This window comes from Oryctolagus cuniculus, chromosome 7 (assembly GCF_051225735.1).
Source record: "Oryctolagus cuniculus isolate XC-2025 breed Fujian yellow rabbit chromosome 7, ASM5122573v1, whole genome shotgun sequence".
NCBI lineage: Eukaryota > Metazoa > Chordata > Mammalia > Lagomorpha > Leporidae > Oryctolagus > Oryctolagus cuniculus.
The window spans coordinates 127,838,708-127,859,148 of NC_142873.1; the positions used below are offsets into that span (position 1 = coordinate 127,838,708).

General features: G+C 45.0%; 2 protein-coding genes across 14 annotated transcripts in view; one reads left to right on the plus strand and one right to left on the minus strand.

The window, feature by feature from the left end:
- Positions 1-3,349: 3,349 nt before the first annotated feature.
- TMEM69 (transmembrane protein 69) lies at positions 3,350-10,196 on the minus strand. The gene is made up of 3 exons (XM_002715669.6): positions 10,058-10,196; positions 7,672-7,810; positions 3,350-4,480 (listed from the first exon to the last, which is right to left on the minus strand). Exons 2-3 carry the CDS (start codon positions 7,711-7,713, stop codon positions 3,770-3,772), a joined length of 753 nt encoding a protein of 250 aa, XP_002715715.3. The 5' UTR covers positions 7,714-7,810; positions 10,058-10,196; the 3' UTR covers positions 3,350-3,769.
- Positions 10,191-20,441, plus strand: part of GPBP1L1 (GC-rich promoter binding protein 1 like 1) — a 62,129-nt gene continuing 51,878 nt past the window's right edge. For 3 of the 13 annotated variants that reach the window (XR_016211051.1, XM_008265333.5, XM_002715133.6), the window contains exon 1: positions 11,850-12,182. The gene's annotated coding sequence lies outside the window, so the exon portion shown is untranslated. Of the gene's footprint in view, positions 10,331-11,162; positions 11,586-11,849; positions 12,183-20,441 lie in introns of those variants that run through there. The other 10 variants (XR_016211052.1, XM_070078574.2, XM_051857840.2 and 7 more) reach the window with 9 other exon arrangements.

The window sequence follows — 20,441 nt, forward strand, 5'->3', positions numbered from 1 at the left end:
CTGTGTGACAATTCAATATGCTTCCAAATATCTTGTCTCATTTAATCAAATGAACTTACAAATCAGTTTTCTTTAAAAAGTATGCACTGTAATCTACCTGCAAAACAGCAGTGTTTCTTATAAAACTGAGCAATTGGTTTATGTCTTGTCCTTATTCTGGAAAACAATGCATTTAGTTGAGATCAGGGAAAGTTTGAAGTTTGTAGAGCACTTGAGCAAATTATAAGCAAATAAGTGAGTTTTCGCATCAAAACACTTAATCTGAGGAAGATTTGAGAAACATGAGCTTTCTTTCCTTCCTTATCAGCCTGTAGTAAACTATTCTCTGTATTTGTAAAAATCCTGTAGCAATTTCAGGACATTGGTTTTAACTGGTAAGCCTCTAAATGGTCAGGAAGTCTAGCTCTTCAGTGTAGTTATCAGTTTTGTAGGGCTCTGTTAACAAAATGAAATTAAGGTGTTGGCAGAGTTGGTTCCTTCTGAGGACTGTGAGAATCTGTCCCATACCTCTCCTTGGTTTGTAGATGGCCATTATCGTATTCACATGGCATTCTTCCTCAGGTGTCTGTCTCCAAATGTTCCTTTTTTGTTAAGAAAATATATGGGTCAGATTTCCTTAAAGTCCACCCCAGTTACCTCATATTAACCTTACTTTTTAAAAGATCTTATCTGCAAATAAGGTTACTTTCTTAGATACTTAAGGTTAGGGTTTTGTTGTTGTTGTTTTGTTTGTTTTGTTTTTTGTTTTTTGTTTTTTTTTTGGTGGAGTCTTGGTGTTTTTGAGGTTAGGTCTTAACACATAATTCAGACCCTAAAAGGTAGGTAAGACAGTAAGCCATTTATTACTACAGACTCTGATAAAACCTCTTCCTATGAAGAATTACTATATGAGGACTGGAGCTGTAGTATAGTTGTGTAAAGCCACATCCCTTATGGGTGCCAGTTCGAGCCCTGGCTGCTCCACTTCTGATCCAGCTCTCTGCTGTGGCTGGGAAAGCCGTAGAAGATGGCCTAAGTCCTTGGGCCCTTGTACCCACATGGGAAACCTGGAAGAGGCTCCTGGCTCTTGGCTTCGGATCGACACAGCTCTGGCCATTGCAGCCATCTGGGGAGTGAACCAGTGGATGGAGAATCTCCTTCTCTCTGCCTCTCCCTCTCTCTAACTCTGCCTTTCAAATAAATAAATAAATCCTAATTAAAAAAAAGAATTACTATATGAAATCTGAGTTAACTAATATTTGAATACTTATATATAAAGATATAGCACTCCAGGTGATACCATTCCTGATTTATACTTATAACATTTTTTAAAAAGAATTATTTTATGTATTTGAAAGACAGAGTTAGAGAGAGAGGTAGAACCAGAGCGAGAGGTCTTCCATTCCCCTGGTTCACTCCCCAAATGACCACAACAGCCAGAGCTGAGCTGATCCTAAGCCAGGAGCCAGGGTTTTCTTTTAGGTCTCCCACATGAGTGCAGGGACACAAGGACTTAGGCCATCTTCTACTGCTTTCCCAGGCCATAGCAGAGAGCTGGATCAGAAGAGGAGCAGCTGGGACTCGAACCGGCACCCATATGAGATGCTGGCACTGCAGGCTGCAGGCTTTAACTCACCATGCCACAGCAGTGGCCCCATGCCACTTTTAAAAAAGAATTATTTGAATGGCAGAGTTACAGAGAGATTCTCCATCCACTGGTTCAATACCCAAGTGGCCACAACAGCCAGGACTGGGCCAGGCCAAAACCAGGAGCCAGGAGCCTCCTCCAGGTTTCCAATGTGGATGGCAGGGGCCCAAGGACTTGGGCCATCTAACTCTTCTTTCCCAGGAGCATTAGCAGGGGGCTGGATCAAATGGAGCAGCCAAGACTTGAACCAGTGCCCATATGGGATGCCAGGGGCTTAACCTACTACTCCAGAACACTGCTCTTTATATTATTTAAAGTGTTTTTCATGTGTGTTGTGGCTCAGGAGGTTAAGCCACCCCCTGGGACACCTACATTGGAATGCCAATGCGAGTTCTGGCTCTTCCACTTGCCATCCAGCTTCCTGCTGATGTATCCCGGGAGGCAGCACATGACGGATGATGACTCAAGTATCTGAGTTCCTACCATACATTTGGGAGACCCAGATGGAGTTCCAGGTTCCTGGCTTTGGCCTCACCCAGTGTTGGCTATAACAGGCATTTAAGGAGTGAATTACCTGATAAAGATCTGTCACTCTTTCAAGTCAATTAAAAAAATAATAGTAAGTGGGGCCGATGCTGTGGCACAGCAGGTTAATGCCCTGGCCTGAAGTGCTGGCATCCCATATGGGCGCTGGTTCAAGACCCAGCTGCTCCCACTAATGATCCAGCTCTCTGCTATGGCCTGGGAAAGCAGTTAAGAAGATGGCTCAACTCCTTGGGCCCCTACACCCACGTGGGGGACCCAGAGGAAGCTCCTGGCTCCTGGCTGCGGATCAGCGCAGCTCTGGCCGTTGTGGCCAATTGGGGAGTGAACCAGTGGATGGAATACCTCTCTCTTTCTGCCTTTGCTCTGTGTAACTCTTTTAAATAAATCTTTAAAAAAAAAAAGTCTTTATTGTGAGACTAGAAATCCAAGAGATTAGATTTTTCAAGTTAAAATTAAAAGTGTTGCCTTTTCTTTTTATTACCACTCCCCAGATGCCCTCAGGATATTTCAATAGAAAGCTGGAGTCAGGAGCAGACCCCCATTATTAACCCAGACACTCCAATATGGCAAATGCCCAATCCATGTTTGCTGTTTTTTAAGATTTTTTTAATAAGTTATAGAGAGAGGGACAGAAAGATCTTTCATCACCTGATTCACTCCCCAGTTGGCTGCAATATCCAGGGCTAGGCCAGGCTGAAGACATGGGCCCAGAACTTCATCTGGGTATCCCATGTGAGTGGCAGAGGCCCAAGAACTAGAGCCATCTTTTACTCCCAAGCTTCAGCCATTGTGGCCTTTCAGGAGTGAACCAACAGATGGAAGACTTCTCTGTCCTCTCTCTCTGCCTCTCAAATAAATAAATCATAAAAAAAAAAAAAGAATAAAAAGATGGCTCCAGCTTGACATCTTCTTTGTAATTGGTATGTACTAGTGACTTCATTCTTCTGTTTTTGATCAGCCAGTATACGTATTTGGTGATTGATAGGTTGCCTCTATACCATGCCAAACATCCTAATGGAAACTAGAAAACATGTCTAGTGTTTCTTTGAACATGCTTTCCCCTCATAACACTGCTCGCTATCCACTAGTGTCACAGATCCTTTCAGTTCATAAAACGATTACAGCAGGTACAATAGGCTTGGATATGCTATTCTAAAAGACATCTACCATGAAAGCTCCACACTGGAACCACCTTTTATTTTTAGACACTCATGAATACAAAGACTCCCTCTTGTAGGACAATGTATGTTTCTTCTAATGATCATAAGGCTCTAACAAAGGAAACTTTTTGCATCTTAATTTATATTTCCCAAGATAATTAAAACACTGAAATGTTTAAATGGTTGACTATAAAATTCATCAAAAGACTAAAAAAAAACTATGATATTTAAAAGTTTTGTCAGAGATTTTGACGTTTTTGATCAAGTAACTACTATAAAATAATGTTTTCTAGAAATAAAAAACAATCTATGAAGAATAAACTACCATTGATGGGGTGAGGAGAAACAGCCAAACAGAAGAAAAAAGTGATGCCAAAATGCAACTTTATAAGGTCATAACAAACATGCTAATGTTATTAACAAAGTAGTCTTATATTTATTCTGTTTGACCAGGTCTCTTGGGTTCTTTCTCTGGATAAATATTTTCAACTAATAAAGTGATTGCAAATGAAAAAAAGGCTACAAAAGTAACCAGTAACCTCAGGGCTTTGAACCAGTTGGGATAATGTGGCAAGAGAAAGAGTTCAATGTGTAATGCTATCCCCAAACCTACTATTACAGTGACTATGGCTGCACTGAGTCTTTCAAAAGTAAGGAGGGCAAACCATGAAAACATAACGGGGGCCATACTATTAGCTAAATTAAGGAAGTCTGGTTTGGCTGGACTATCTTCTGGCAGAGCAAAACCCCACCTGATCCCTCCCAAGAAAGATAGGAAACTGGCACCATAAGCCATCTGTGTAAAAGCTAACATGGGGATATAAGTCTTTGTCATCACCATGACCAGTGGTGGAGCAACAAAGGGGACCAGTCCTGCTAGAGTTATGTATAATGCTGGTTTGGGGCTGTCAGTCAGGTAAGAGATGGTGTTTGGTGGCCTGGGTGGAAGTACTGCTTGCTTCTCCTTCTTCTTAAAGCTCCAAGGGGATGTATGATAGCCTTGTGTCTTGCTAACACACACTGGAAATGATGAGACAAACCAAGGCCTCTGAATCAAAGAGGAAAAGTTCTGCTGGAGAGATGACTTGAGAGCAAGTTTATCTGTTCTGCTGGTTCCTATTCCCATTATGAAAGGGTACTTTAGTATCTGTAAAGAAAACAGAACAGTAAGATAAATAAAATTTTAAAATCACCAGATTTCTTATTCTCAATCTGAAACAATAAGAAGCAAAACAACCAAAAAGCTCTTTCTATTAGCACATCAAACTTCCCTTTATTACTTGATATTTTTTAGAAAATGTTTGTTTATGTGAAAGGTAGAGTGCCAGAGACCAAGTGAGCAAGAGTGAAAACAAGAGGTATCTTCCATATGCTGGTTCAGTTCCCCAAGACCCACAACAGGCAGGGCTGGGCCAGGCTGAACCAGGAGCTCCATTTGGGTATACTACATGGGTGGCAGGGACTCCAAGTTCTTCAGCCATCTTCTGCTGCCTCTCAGGATGCACACTAGCAGGAATGCTGGACTGGAAGTTGAGGTGGAATTTGAACCCTTGCATTTAACAAAGCAGTGGTTTCACTCACTGTATCACACACCTGCCTCATAGCACATCAAACTTTACAGACAGGCTTAACTGACTACCGAGTTATGTTATTACTGATGAAAGTATTAAATCATTCAAATAGTAGTATAGCTATACACTGTAAATGTGTACGATTACTATGTGTCAAAAATAAAAAATAAGGGCGGGTGTTTGACACACCTATTAAGACGCCTCTTGGGATACCTGCATCCCATATTGGAAGTATCTGGAGTACAATTTTTTTAAAAAGATTTATTTATTTGAAAGGCAGCGTTACAGAGTGGCAAAGGCAGAGGAGAGAAGTCTTCCATCCACTGGTTCACTCCCCAAATGGCAGCATCAGCCCGAGCTGGGATGATCCAAAGCTGGGAGCCAGTAGCTTCTTCCAGGTCTCCCACACAGGTGCAGAGGCCCAAGGATTTGGGCATCTTCTACTGTTTTCCCAGGCCATAGCAGAGAGCCGGATTGGAAGGCGAGCAGCAGCTCTACCTGCTACGCCATAGGCCGGGCTCCTGGAATAGTCTTTACTCCTCCTGCAATTCCAGCTTCCTTCTAACCACCTGGATCCCTGCCACTTGTGTGAGAGACTCGATTAAGATAGCCTGCTCCAAAACTAGCTGCTGTGGGCATCTGGGGAGTGAACCAGCAGATGAAGATCTGTCTCTCAGCTTTTCAAATAAATAAAAAATTTTTAAATAAAAATTAAAAATATTATATTACTAAAAACAACAAAACACTATACTGAATAGAAATCAGTGATTTATGAGGACCTACCACCATGACATAAATACCTGGAAGAAGAGCAGGTAGAGATTAGGTCCTTAGCAATAAGGCTTTCTAAACTGGCTCTTCTATTTATAAGTTGCAAAAGCAGTAGCACTGGGGCCCATGTTGTGATGTAGCAGATTTAGCTGCTGCCTGTGACTCTGGCATCCCATATGGGTACTGGTTCAATTCCTGGCTGTTCCACTTCTGATCCAGCTCCCTGCTAATGCACTTGGGAAAGCAGAGAAAGATGGTCCAAGTGCTTAAGTCCCTGCCACCCACATGGAAGACCTGGATGGAGTTCCAGGTTCCTGGATTCAGCCTGGTCCAGTCCTGGCCACTCAGGTCATTTTGGGAAGTGAACCAGTAGATGGAAGATTGCTCTTTCTGGGGTCGGGGCTTTGGCATAGTGGGTAAAGCCGCCGCCTGCAGTGCTGGCATCCCATATGGGTGCCGGTTCAAGTCCTGGCTGCTCCACTTCTGATCTAGCTCTCTGCTATGGCCTGGGAAAGCAGTAGAAGATGGCCCAAGTCCTTGGGCCCCTGCACCTGCGTGGCAAACCTGGAGGAAGCTCCTGGCTTCTGGCTTCAGATTGGTGCAGCTCCAGCAGTTGCAGCTAATTGGGAAGTGAACCAGCAGATGGAAGACTGACTTCTCTCTCTCTCTCTCTCTCCCACTCCTTCTCTGTGTAACTCTGACTTTGAAATAAATAAATAAATCTTTAAAAAAAATTGCTCTTTCTGCTACTCTGTCTTTTGAATAAAATGAATAAATCTTTAAAAAAGCACAAGTCGGAATGACACTGTGGCATAGTGGGTAAAGCTGCCGCCTGCAGTGTCAGCATCCCTTGAGTGCCAGTTCAAGTCCCGGCTGCTCCACTTCCGATCCAGCTCTGCTATGGCTTGGGAAAGTAGAAGATGGCCCAAGTCCTTGGACCCCTGCACCCGCATGGGAAGACCCAGAGGAAGCTCCTGGGTCCTGACTTCGAATCCACGCAGCTCTGGCAATTGCGCTAGTTTGGGTAGTGAACCAGCAGATGGAAGACCTCTCTCTCTCTCTCTGCCTCCCCTTCTCTGTGTAACTCTGACTTTCAAATGAATAAATAAATCTTAAAAGAATCAAAAACAAAAAAGCACTAATTACTGTTGAAATGCTATTTTATGTACCACGAAGAAATCTGCCTTCCAATTTAGCTTTATAAATAGTGCCTGCTTTTCACAGCTCTATGCTTTTGTAATGTGTCTCTGCCTAGAATTCTAGTTTTTAACTAACTTTCCTATGTAGGGAACTTATTTTTGAAAATTCAGCTCGAAGGTTTCTTTTACTCCTCTCCAGTCTGATTTAGCATTCTTACAGTAAGTACTCTAAACAAACTTCCATCATAATTCTCACAATGAATTAAAATTGTGTGTTTACTTATCTTTGTCTCAGTAGACTTGTATGCCAGGACCATATATTTTTCTCTGCCTTGAAAAAAAAAAACAAAAAAACCCTCCACTACCTTTATGGTCTAACTAAAAGTAATACCCTTTTCTGCTCACTCTGCTTTAGTGAGTAGATACCGGACTTCAGCTGAACAGACCAACAACTAAGACAGTGTGAGATGAAATAAAGTGGATCAGGTACATAAGAATCTTGATGATTCCATAACCATGCTAGGAATGATCCCGGCTTGGGGCCTTTCCCCTTGTCACCATTCGGAGTGCTCTTCCTTTAGTGACCCATGTGGCCCACTCCTATCTGACCATCCTGTTCCTAAGTGCAATGCTGCATCTGTTCCTGACATTCCCTAGTCCCCTTCCCTGATGTGTCCCTTTCCACAACACAACACTCCCCACTGGACATAGGAAATACTCAACTTAGATGTATTCTATGCGACTCTTCCCCCCAACCTGAGTTAATGAGGACAGGATTTTTGTCTTTTTGCACTGCTGCTGCCCGGCTAGAGCAGTTTTTGGCAAATAGTGGTCAAATATTGAGTGAAGAAACCCACCTTTGGAGATGCTTGAGAAAGCTTCTGGATGACGTGAAGCATACTGGCCCTGTTAAATGTCTTGTTCAGGAAGATGCCAGGCAGTTGTGATCAATGTGTTTTTACAGGTAAGTGAAGGGGCGGAATCAGAAGCATGTTGCTGTGTATAAATAAGATAGCACTTAACTTTTATTTATTAATTTTTAAAAATTAGTAAATCATGAGAATTTCTTTCATATAACAAAGATTCAGCAACACATTAAGGAAATAGATCTAACAGAAAGAATTGTGCACACTGACAGATGATCTAGATTTTATAAACACATTCACCACTTCCTAGTATGTAACACTGCACAATGGCTTTCTTTAAATACTAGTTTTCTGATCTTTATAACTGAATGTCATAGCTTCGCTTTCCCTTTTTTTTTTTTTTCACGTCAGTGTCTACTTTAAGGCTTAAGAGTTTATAACTTGGGGCTGGCACTGTGGCTCACTTGGTTGATCCTCCGCCTGTGGCACCAGCATCCCATATGGGCACCAGGTTCTAGTTCCGGTTGCTCCTCTACCAGTCCAGCTCTTGCTATGGCCCGGGAAGGCAGTGGAAGATGGCCCAAGTGCTTGAGCCCCTGCATCCACATGGGAGACCAGGAAGAAGCACCTGGCTCCTGGCTTCAGATCGGCGCAGCGCGCCGGCCGTAGTGGCCATTTGGGGGGTGAACCAACAGAAAAGAAAGACCTTTCTCTCTGTCTCTCTCTCTCTCTAACTCTGCCTATCTAAAAAAAAAAGTTTATAACTCAAAATAATGAAAATAAAAACCTATATGTTTAGCTGTGAGCCAATGGTTGAACTCTGGGTTTTAAATATAGTAACTCTAATGCTCATAGTAACCTCATCAACATGGTACTGAGAGACAACACAGCCTGTTAGAGTACAGACTTCTGTGTCAAACAATTGCGGTTGGAATTCAGGCTCCACTACTTATTAGCTATGTGACTGAACAAGTTACTTAATCTTCATGGTATAATTCACTTACACTCAAAATAAGGACAATAACAACTTCTTCATAGGATTGTTGTAAAAATTTGGTAAGTTAATACATGGGGGACGGCACGAGTTAAGTTGCCGTCTACAACACCAGCATCCCTTTTTGAGTCCTGGCTGTTCCATTTCTGATCCAGTTTTCTTCTAATGCACCTGGGAAAGCAGCAGAAGATGGATCCAGTGCTTGGAGCCCTGCCACCCACCTGGCATGCAGCTGGAGTTACTGGCTCCTGACCCCATTTGAGGATGGAAGATGTCTCTGTCTCTCCTGCTATGACTCTGCCTTTCAAATAAGTCTTTTTAAAAAATAATACATGTAAAGAGCTTAGAACTGTACCTACTCAAAAATACTAGCCCTCAAAAAACACGAGCTATTATTCTTGGAGGGTTCAGAACGCTGTCTAACGTAAACAGCAGTTAAATGGCTGAGTGAGAATATGAATCTATACCTGATGGTCCCATTCTTAACCAGGAGACATTAAGTGGCTAAAAAACAAAGCCTACAGCTCTAATTTTTTAAAAATAAATTTATTGAAAGAATTTATCACAGGTCTTATGGCTGTATACCGTTCAATTCTGTACATGGAAGCAAATAGGGATAGAGATTTCTGAGTTTCTCAAACTGACATCCTCACTTCTGCTTAAAATCACTTTATATGGGGCCAGCGCTATGGCACAGTGGGCTAAGCCGCCTCCTGCGGTGCCGGAATACCATATAGGCACCGGGTCAAGTCCCAGATACTCCTCTTTCTATCCAGCTCTCTGCTGTGGTCTGGGAAAGCAGTGGAAGATGACCCAAGTACTTGGGCCCCTGCACCCGCGTGGGAGACCCAGAAGCTCCTGGCTCCTGGATTCGGATCGGCGCAGCTCCGGCCATTGCGGCCATTTGGGGAGTGAACAGCGGATGGGAAGACCTTTCTGTCTCTCCCTCCTACTGTCTGTAGCTCCACCTCTCAAATTAATAAATAAAATCTTCAAAATCACTTTATACGTGAGGACTTTCTGAACCATCCCATTTAAAATCACCCCTGCTCCCTTAACACCTTGAAAACTCCCCACCCACTGCAGCAAGTACTTTCCAACTCATGAATATTAAAGTAAAGTGATAGCCTCAAGCCTAGGTGATGCGGGATTTAAAGGTGGAAGCCTTAGGGTTAAATCCCCCCAACACACTTTGGGGAAAGTGCCATTTCCCCAACGGGAAGGCTGCAAACTGCAAGCCTTAAAATGACAACCGCGAAAAGGAGGCAGAGTTTAGATGCAATGATCCTCGGGCAATAATGTCAGACAGTGCCCGTACCTCCTACTTAACTACCAGCCTTTGGTGCCCTGCTTCCCAACCGCCTCCGTGGCCCTGATACTCACCTGCAAGCTTCGCATGGGGAGGTGGAACAGCCAGAGAACTTTAGAAAGGCACTTCCGGCCAGTGCAGGGAGACAGCCTCCCCTACTTCCTGAGATGCAAAAATATGAGTCCGGGTGGGGATGTGACCTCTGCACACTGGTTCCCAGATCCAGCTTTCCGTCTTGGGACTATTCCACAATTCTAGTTGAAGACGGCTGTTGGACAAGGTGGTTGATCATCTTTGCCTCTCCATTCCAGGATTCCAAACCAGGAGAATCTGCAGAGTCTGGGAAGGTAGGGTGCAACTACTAGTACAATCTCAGAGCGATTGTAGGGGAAGGTGGAAGACTTGGGAGTCCAGGCCAACTGTAACTTGGCTGAATTGCGTGCCATCTCTGGAACATGGTGTGTAGAATCGACAGGGGTTCATTTCACTCCGCCTTAGGGTCTTCAACTATTAGTATTTAACGTGGAGGGAACGTCGTTTCTATTTTCATCCTCTTTGTTGGGACCTGAAAACTTTATGGAATAAAAAGCACGAGGGGCAGGATTTTCACTTCCGTGATAGGTGTGGTGATCAGCCCTGGAGAAGGGATCTGATCGGGAAAGTGCCTCCTCCTGTCACCCTCAGCTTTTTTCCTTGGCTGTGTGACCTTGGGTAAGTCCCTTTTCTTCTCCAGGCTTCTCGCAGTGTGTCAAAGGAAATGGCACCAGGCAATCTGGGAGTCCTTCCATCACTAAGGATAAAGCCCAGGACAAGTAATAGATCTCAAGGGCCCACGCGGGCCATTTCCCGCATTTCTCCTCATTCTAGGTAGTCTGGGCTTTCTCTGCTGTCTGCAGCCACAGCAACAGTAATTACTCCTGGTTGCCCTAGGCTTTTACTCATGTTTTTAGTATTTGAAAGACTGAATGACAGGGATAAAACTACCATCTTGTGGCTCACTCGCCAAATACCCTTGCGGGGCTGGGAAGCCAGGAGCTACGAAACCTATCCCGGTATCTTCAGTGGGTCACAGGCAACCCCGCCCCCACCACCCCAGGATTTGGGTCATCACCTACTGCCGCTAAGGCTCATGGGCAAGAAGCTGAATCAGAAGCGCGCAGAGCAGACGGGACTTGAACCAGGGACTCGGATTCAGGATGCAGACTGCGGCTTAACTCCCTGCGCCACAACTCACACCCCTGGTTGTTTTTTTTTTCCCCCCACTTTTATTTCCTTCTCCGTCATGGTAGTGCCGCCCCTTCCCGTCGTGTGATACCCAATGAAACTTGGAGTAGGAGAAACGGCTTCTCTGCCCTGGCAAAGGCGCAGGCTCCGCCAGAAACCCGCCCTGCGCTGGGGCAGGGGCGTGACGCCCGCGGGCCCTTAGAAACTACGGCTCCCAGCGGGTAGCGCGCCAGGCCCAGCAGCGCGGACCTTCGGAGCGGGGCCCAGTGGCCCGCTGGGGGCTGGAGTCTCCACGACGCGCACACGTGAAAAAAGGAAGGTGGGACGGGTTCGGAAAACACACGCTCCACCGAAACCGGTTTGCTATCGCTGCGAGAGGTAGTTTGGGGACGCGTGCTCTCCCAGAGGCGGGGTGTGGGTGTAGAGGGGGAGGGAAGAAGGGGTACACGTATACACACCCACCAACTCATTCACAGGCGCCCAGGCTCAGGCCTTGGGCTGCAGAAATTAAGGGGCGGGGGGCACTAAACTCGGCTGGTCTCCGCCCCTCTGCCGGCGCAAGGAAAGGCCGAGAGGACTGAGCTCCGCATAGGGTCTAAGACGACCACGCGTTGCTTCGTCCCGCGGCAGAGAGCTGGGGGCGGGGCAGGAGGTAACCGCCGTTCACGCGGCCGGACGTTGGCAGCGTGCGGCCGGGCCGGCTTCCGCAGGGGCGCCGTAGCGGGCCGGTGCGCATGCGCGTGCGCTCCGGCGGGTGAGCGTGTGAGGCGGGGCCGGTTGGGGGAGGGGGACCGGGCTGGTCGTCGCTCCTCCTCCTCCAGCCGCTCTGCCCCTCCTGAGCCTTGTGGGCCGGGCAGCCATTTTGGGAAGAGCTTTGTTATGGTTGTGGGCTAGTCACCTCTGCCAGGTCGAGAGGCTGGGGCCCCCGTCTTCAGACGCCGCGTCTCGTCCCTGTTGTAGCCCTGCCGCTGCCCGGTGAGTGTTGAGTTCCGGACAGTCCGGACGTGGGGGGATCTGGAAGTGGTCCGGGTGCCGGGCTCCGCCCGGTACTTAACCCACCACCGCCTGTTAAACACTAGTTGAAGGACGCTCTCACACAGGTGGTTGGGTGTAGGTCGGCCTGGGCCGGGCGAGCGGGGCCCGCGGTGGCGTGAGCCGGGCGGGCAGCCGCCCCCAGCGCGCCAGCGTCGGCGCGGCTCCGCGCGAGCTCTCCGGCTTCAACTTTGGTCTTCGAGTGGAACGCTCACCTGAGGCTCTCTGGCTCCTCTCCAGGCGTTCCGTTTTGATGCTGGTTCAGAGGCTTGGTTTACAGGTTTCTTTTTCTTTTCCTTGTTTTGAAAGCCAAGCAGGGGCTTTTTGTTTTCCATTCAAAGAAAAGCTGAGGAGGAAAAAGTGTTAAGTCAGAAGTGGGGTGTCTGAGGGAAAGGAGAGTTTGAGGTTCGGTGGTCCCGGTTCTCCGCGGTAGCGAAGTGTTTACGTTTAGATTGACTGTCGGTATCTACTGGTTCGTCCCTACTCCCACCCCACCCCCACCCCCCAAAAAAACCCAGCTGGTAGATCTTGACGTATTTTAACGAGTTTTTCTTCCTGCTTTAAATCTGCCTCTTCCTCCAACCCCGTGAAATTCAAAAAACAGAGAAACTGACTCTAAAATGGCTGTATACAGCTGAGGGAAATGCCCTACACTAGGATAACTTAAACACATTAACATGTCTTAGGATTTTGATGGTTTAATTCGTGGGGAGGTTAACTGAATCTTTTGGTCTTTTTGCAAGTGGTGTTTTATCTTGAAGACTACTTTTGCTAGGAGAAAACAAGAAAGTGAGACTCAAAGTTTGCCTATGCCCAAAAGTTTATGTAAGAATGGGTGCGGTTTTCTTTTTTTTTTTTTCTTTTGGTAGTTTCTTATAGTGCTGAAATTGTGCAGTGATGTCACTTTTATCTGCCAACTTTGGGCTCTGAGGTTGGCTTGTCGCATTTTTTGAAATACTTCCTTTTAGCCTTGATATTTATTGCTTACCCGGAAAACAGAATTAATGGTGTTTCATGTTTTAGTTCAGAAACAAAAGTCACGTGCCTGTGTAAATCCCACCCCAAACTAAAGATGCCAGTAGTCTTCAATAGACAAATTTGTAATTTGGTGGACTGTTGATCTTTTCTAAGGTCTCTTCTAATACATGAAGTCAGGGTGCTGTTAAATTGGGACGATTATTAGTGCAGGACAGTTTAACAAATAAAAACATTCTTAAGATGTGGAGTTACTGATTGTTGTCATTTTCACAAAAGGCTGTCTTTTTATTTTTAAGCCAATAAATCCAGAAGTTTAACTGAAAAATAAAAAGGTATAGGTTACAAAGCAAGATAATAAATTTCAGTGTTTGAAATGGTGGTTTTTTTCAGGTTAATCAAACTGTTACTTTTCCTAGGAAGTCAGTTTCAGTTAACCTTTCTTTTTTTTTCCAGCATAAGTTTATTTTTGTCGGTTCCTGTAGGAGTTTTTGGTGTTTACAGTTTATTTTGGTTTTACAAGAAAGGGATTTAAAATTCTTCATAGAAATTACAAGTTAGTTGCTTTGTGTTTTGACATCTGTCAACTGCTGAAGTTGGTTTTTACTCTGCTTTTTCTAGGGTGCTTCAGAGATTTACACATACAGGTTTAAATGTTCTTTCAGCTGATTTTGAGTAGAGTCTTCTCTGCTCTTCAGATTGGGGGGATGTTGGGAAACAGTTAATTTTGAGTAACTTAAATCTAACCATTTTCTCATGAGGGACTGAAAACTTAGGGCGCATTCAACCATTTTAATAATTTTGAAATGATAGGGGGTTACATTTGCTTATAAATAATTAGTGCTCAGTTAAATATAAAATATACAATTCTGAATCATACTGAGGTAGATTGCATATCTTTGTTTTATGGTTCTAAGTCTGATGTGCCAGGGACAAACTGTTGCTCAATATGCTTTATATTTACTAACTTATTTACTCTGTGTAGATACTGTTTTATCACCCATTTTATAGTTGAATAAAATAAGTCCAGAGACTCAATCAGCTTGTGTAGGTAACAGAGTCTATATTCTAATGTAGGCAATGTGTTTTTAGATCATTGTGCTGAACCATTATGGCTGCTGCCTTTAAATATGAAAAGTAAGACTGTTGGGAAAATAAGCACAAAGTATTAAGGGATCCCAACGAAAACATAAGTTCATGGAAAAAGAAAATGTTAGTGTATTTTCAAATAGATTGAGGTGGGAGTGGTCTAAGTGGTGTATAGATTATCTAACTTGGTACCTCATACGTGACTGTAGTTGCTAGTGTTTGGAATTTCATATATGCTGTTAGAGACTTGTGCAAGTTACTTCTAAATCAGACTTAGTGGTTTCTGTTTCTCAATGAAGTCTGCCCCAAATAAAACTGCCTACAAACTTGAAAAAATAGAATAATTGAATAAAATTTAAATTTTTAGGGGCTGGCACCATGGCTCACTTGGTTAATCCTCTGCCTGCAGTGTCACCATCCCATATGGGCACCGGTTCTAGTCCCAGTTGCTCCTCTTCCAGTCCAGCTCTTTGCTGTGGCCCAGGAGGGAAGTGGAGGATGGCCCAAGTGCTCGGGCCCCTTCACCCGCGTGGGAGACCAGGAAGAAGCACCTGGCTCCTGCCTTCCAATCGGCATAGCTCCAGCTGTATCAGCCATTTGGGGAGTGAATCAATGGAGGGAGGACCTTTCTCTCTGTCTCTCTCCCTCTCTCACTGTCTATAACTACCTGTCAAAAAAAAATTAAAATTTTAAACCATTATTTAAAATGTAATCAGAAATATTCAAAGGTGTCTTATTTTTCTTTACTAAAGCAAATGATCAACATTTATTTAAAGATGTATTTTGGGGCTGGCGTTAGGGCGTAATGGGTAAAGTTGCCACCTACAACACCAGCATCCCATGAAGCGCCGGTTCTGGTTAAATCTTTAAAAAATTGCTCTGTTTTGCTGAGAAATGAAAAAGAATTTATCCAACAAATCAATTAAAGGCTGGTCAAAATACATTCCTTAAAAATATTTATTTATTTATTCGAAAGGCAGAGTTAGATCTAGCATCTGCTGGTTCATTCTCCAAATGGCTGCAACAGCCAGGGCTAGGCCAGGCCGAAGCCAGGGAGCTTCATCCAGGTCTCATATAGGTGCAGGGGCCCAAGTACCCAGCTGTCCTCCGCTGCTTTCCCAGGTGCACCAGCAGGGAGATGGATCATAAGTGGAAAAAACAGGGACATTAACCAGCCCCAGGTCATTCCTTTAAAAAAAAAAATTATATATTTATTTGAGAGGTAGAGTTATAGACAGAGGGAAGGAGAGACAGAGAGAGAGAGCTTCTACCCACTGGTTCACCCCCAAATGACCTCAATGGCCTGAGCTGAGCTGATCTGAAGGCAGGAGCCAGGAGAATCTTTCCGGACTTCCATATGGGTGTGGGGACCCAACCATTTGGGTCATCTTCCACTACTTTCCCAACCACAAGCAGAGACCTGGATTGGAAGAGGAGCAGCTGGTACAGAACTGGTGCCCATACCCAGTGCTTCAGGCAGAGCAGGCAGAGATTTAGCCTACTATGCCACAGTGCAGGCCCCATTCCTTTTTTTTTTTTTTTTTTTTTTTTTGAAAGGCAGAGTTGCAGAGGCAGAGAGAGAGAGCTCTTCCATCTGCTGGTTCACCTCTCCAAATGGCCGTGACTGCCGGAGCTGGGCCATCTGAAGCCAGGAGCTTCTTCCAGGTCTCCCACTTGGGTGCAGGGACCCAAGGACTTGGGCCATCTTCCATTGCTTTACCAGGCCATAGCAGAGAGCTGGATTGGAAGTGGAGCAGCCAGGACTCGAACTGGCACCTATATGGGGTTCTGGCACCTCAGGCAGCTGCTTCATCTGCTACACCACAGCGCCGGGTCCATTCTTTTAAGAAATATTGGAGGGTCCGGCACTGTGACAAAGCAGGTAAAGCCACTGCCTGTAGTGCCAGCATTCCATATGGACGCTGGTTCAACTCCTTGCTATTCCACTTCTGATTGAGCTCCTTGGTAATGTGCCTGGGAAAGCAACAGAAGGTGGCCCAAGTGCTTGGGCCCATGCACCCACTGGGGAGACCTGGAAGAAGCTCCTGGCCTAGCTCCGACCATTGTGGCCATTTGAGGAGTGAACCAGCAGATGGAAGACCTCTCTCTCTGCCTCTGCCTCTCTGTAGCTCTGCCTTTCAAATAAATAAATAAATCTTTTTTTTAAATTTATTTGACAGGTAGAGTTATAGACAGTGAGAGAGACAGAGAGAAAGGTCCTCCCTCCATTGATTCACTCCCCAAATGGCTGATACAGCTGGAGCTATGCCGATTGGAAGGCAGGAGCCAGGTGCTTCTTCCTGGTCTCCCACGCGGGTGAAGGGGCCCGAGCACTTGGGCCATCCTCCACTGCCCTCCCAGGCCACAGCAAAGAGCTGGACTGGAAGAGGAGCAACTGGGACTAGAACCGGTGCCCATATGGGATGGTGACACTGCAGGCAGAGGATTAACCAAGTGAGCCATGGTGCCGGCCCCAATAAATAAATCTTTAAAAAATATATTGAATGGGGCCGGCGCTGTGGTGTAGCGAGTGAACACTCTGGCCTGAAGCGTCAACATCCTATATGGGCGCCTCTCTCTGTATAACTCTGACTTTCAAATTAAAAAAAATAAATCTTTAAAAAAAATATTGGAGGCTCTACACTAGTGTCAGTGTACTAGGAGCTAGATAACTTCTTGGCCATGAAACGTTATTCCTGCTACCAGAGAACTGTACAATTAACAGATAAGCACAAAAATACTTGCAGGGTAACAACATAGAAATTTTTATTTTTTAAAGGGGTTGATTTTATCATAGTTAAATTTTCCTTCCTTTTTTTTTTTAAGATTTATTTAATTTATTTGAAAGAGTTACAGAGAGAGAGGAGAGGCAGAGAGAGAGACAGTCAGTCTTCCATCCGCTGATTCATTCCCCAGTTGGCTGCAACTGCCAGAGCTGCGCCGATCCAAAGCCAGGAGCTTCCTCCAGGTCCCCCACGGGGTGCCAGGGGCCGAAGGACTTGGGCCATCTTTTACTGCTTTCCCAGCCGCCCATGTGGGATGCTGGTGCCTCAGGCCAGGGCATTATCCTGCTGTGCCACAGTGCTGGTCCCCCTTCCTTTTCTATAATAAAGCTACTTAGCCTTAAGTTACCCATACTTCAGACTAGAAAATCATCCACACAAACAGCTTTAATACCTTTTTCTGAATACCAGATTATTTGTAGAGTACTTTTTTTTTCCCCCATGAAAAATCTCATTGATGTAAGTTTGGCTCTTCTCTAAATTTAACTTTAAATCCTTGTTTTTGATTATCATGAGTTTCAATTTCAGTGTACAAAAAATTCTTCTCTGAATTATTGCTATCCTTAAAGTCTATAAGTAGAAAAGTGAGTTTGGGGTTTTTTGGGTAGTTAATTAAAAGTTAGAGTTGTTTCAGTTTTTGTGCTGTTTGTAAAATACTCTACTTTTTAATTAGTCTTACCAAGTGTGGTAGGAATGGCAGTGGAAACCGTTTATTCTGGGCTTCATAAGCCAGATGCTGCAGAAGTCATATATACATACATACATATATATACAAATTCTCATTCCTTTAATGTTTATTTAAAATAGATGATACTGATTATCCTGTCTTGTTTTTTCCCTTTTTTGTAAATTGTACTGTAAAATTGAACTAAGTATGATTAGATTTTTAGTAGTTTTATCTCCTTGTTTGGGTTACTGAGGAATAGTTTTTTATTTGTTTAGTCTGCAAATTTCTCTTCAAAGCTGGAATTTTCTTCTGCTGTTTGACCCATAAACTATTAGCATTTTATTCCTTCTTGAATTTTTATTTATTTATTTTTACTTAAAAGGCAGAGGGTGAGAGATTGGATGCATCCGTGGGCCTTGCAGAAACTAGAAACCCAGAAGTCATTTGGAGTTTCCCACATGGGTGGCAGAGACCCATGTATTTGAGCTATCATCTACTGCCTTCCAGGTGGCCTATTAACAGGAAGCTGGCTCAAAAGTGGAGTTCTGGGACTTGAACCCAGACACTCTTGATGTGAGATGTGAGATGCCAGTGTCCTGTGCAGCTTTTTTTTTTTTTTTTTTTTTTTTAGATTTGTTTATTTGAAAGGCAGAATTTACAGAGAGAGAGATGAGAGAAATCTTCCAACTGCTGGTTCACTCCCCAGATGACTGCAGCTGCCAGAACTGGCCTGGTCTGGAGCCAGGAGCTTCATTTGGGATTCCCCAGTAGATGCAGGGGACAAGGACTTGGGCCATCTTCCACTGCTTTCCTCCGGCACATTAGCAGGTTGCTGGGTCAGAAGTTGAGCAACTGAGACTCCAGCCAGTGCCTATATGGGAAGTTGGTGTAACAGGTGGCAGCTTTACCTGCTATGCCACAATGCCACTGCCCCTTCCCTTTTTTCAAGAGTTATTTTTATTTATTTGAAGGAGCTACAGAGAGAGATCTTCCATCCATTGGCTCACTCCCCAAATGGCTGCAGTGATCAGATCTAGGCCAGGTGAAATCCAGGAGCCTGAACTCCATCTGGGTCTCCTGTGTGTGTGGCAGGGGCCCATGTACTTGGGCCATCTTCTGCTTTCCCAGACACATTAGAAGCTGGATGGTAGTGGAGCAGCTGAGACTCAAACTGGTGGTGCTCAGTGGCTTAACCTGCTGCAACACAATGCCGTCTGCGAGAAGAGATTTCTTAGATACACTTGAATGAGGCTGGCATTGTAGTGTACCAGTAAAGCTGCTGCCTGTGACTCCGGCATCCCATATTGGCGCCAGTTCATGTCCTGGCTGCTGCACTTCTCATCCAGGTCTCTACTAATTGCCTCGGAAAAAGCACCAAAGATGGTCCAAGTACTTGGTCCCCTGCAACTCACATGGAAGACCTGGATGAAGATCCTGGTTTAGGTCTGGCCCAGTCCTAGCCATTGGGGCCATTTAGGGAGTGGACCAGCAGATGGAAGATCCAGGTCTCTCCCTTTCTCTCTAACACTTTCAAATAAATACATCTTTAAAGAAAAAAAAATAGATATACTTGTATGTAAAATGAACTTGGAATAGAAAACTTATATCTTGGGGGTAAGTCCTTGCCTAGTAGCTAAAGCATTCATGTGATAAACCTGGAGTCCTGCGTTCTGTTCCTGGGTCCAGATGCTGACTCCAGCTCCTTATGCAGACTCTGGGAGGCAGTGGTGATAATTCAAGAAATTGAGTCGGTCCCTCCCCCCCAACTAGATTGCATTCAAATTCTTGGCTTTGTGCTCCTAATCCCTTGAGGGTATTTGCAGAATGAACTGGTGGATGGAAGCTTTCTCTTGCGTTCTCTCTTCTGCTTCTCAAATTAAGTAAAATGTGATATAGTAGTCACTATGACAGAAACTCAATTATAAAAAATATAAAGGCTTTTAAAGATTTATTTATTTATTTGAAAGGCAGAGTTACTGAGAGGCAGAGAGAGAGATTTTCCATCCACTGGTTCACTCCCCAGATGGCCACAACTGCCAGAGCTGGGCCGATCAGGAGCCAGGAGTTTCTGCCAGGTCTCCCACACAGATGCAGGGGCCCAAGCACTTGGGCCATCTTGTACTGCTTTCCCAGGCCATAGCAGAGAGCTGGATCAGAAGTGGAGCAGCTGGTGTAGTGGCATAGAGGGTAAAGCCACCGCCTGCAGTGCCCACGTCCCATATGGGCAGCGGTTCAAGTCCTGGCTGCACTACTTCCAATCCAGCTCTCTGCTATGGCCTGGGAAAGCAGTAGAAGATGGCCCAAGTCCTTGGTCCCCTGCACCCACATGGGAAGACCTGAAGGAGGCTCCTGGCTCCTGGCTTTGGAGCAGCACAGCTCTAGCCATTGCAGCCAGTTGGAGAGTGAACCAGCACATCAAGACCTCTGTCTCTGCCTCTCTCTTTTGATTTTCATATAAATAAATAAATTTTTTTTTTTTTTTTTTTTTTTGACAGGCAGAGTGGACAGTGAGAGAGAGAGACAGAGAGAAAGGTCTTCCTTTGCCGTTGGTTCACCCTCCAATGGCCGCCGCGGCCGGCGCGCTGCGGCCGGCGCACCGCGCTGATCCGATGGCAGGAGCCAGGATCCAGGTGCTTTTCCTGGTCTCCCATGGGGTGCAGGGCCCAAGCACCTGGGCCATCCTCCACT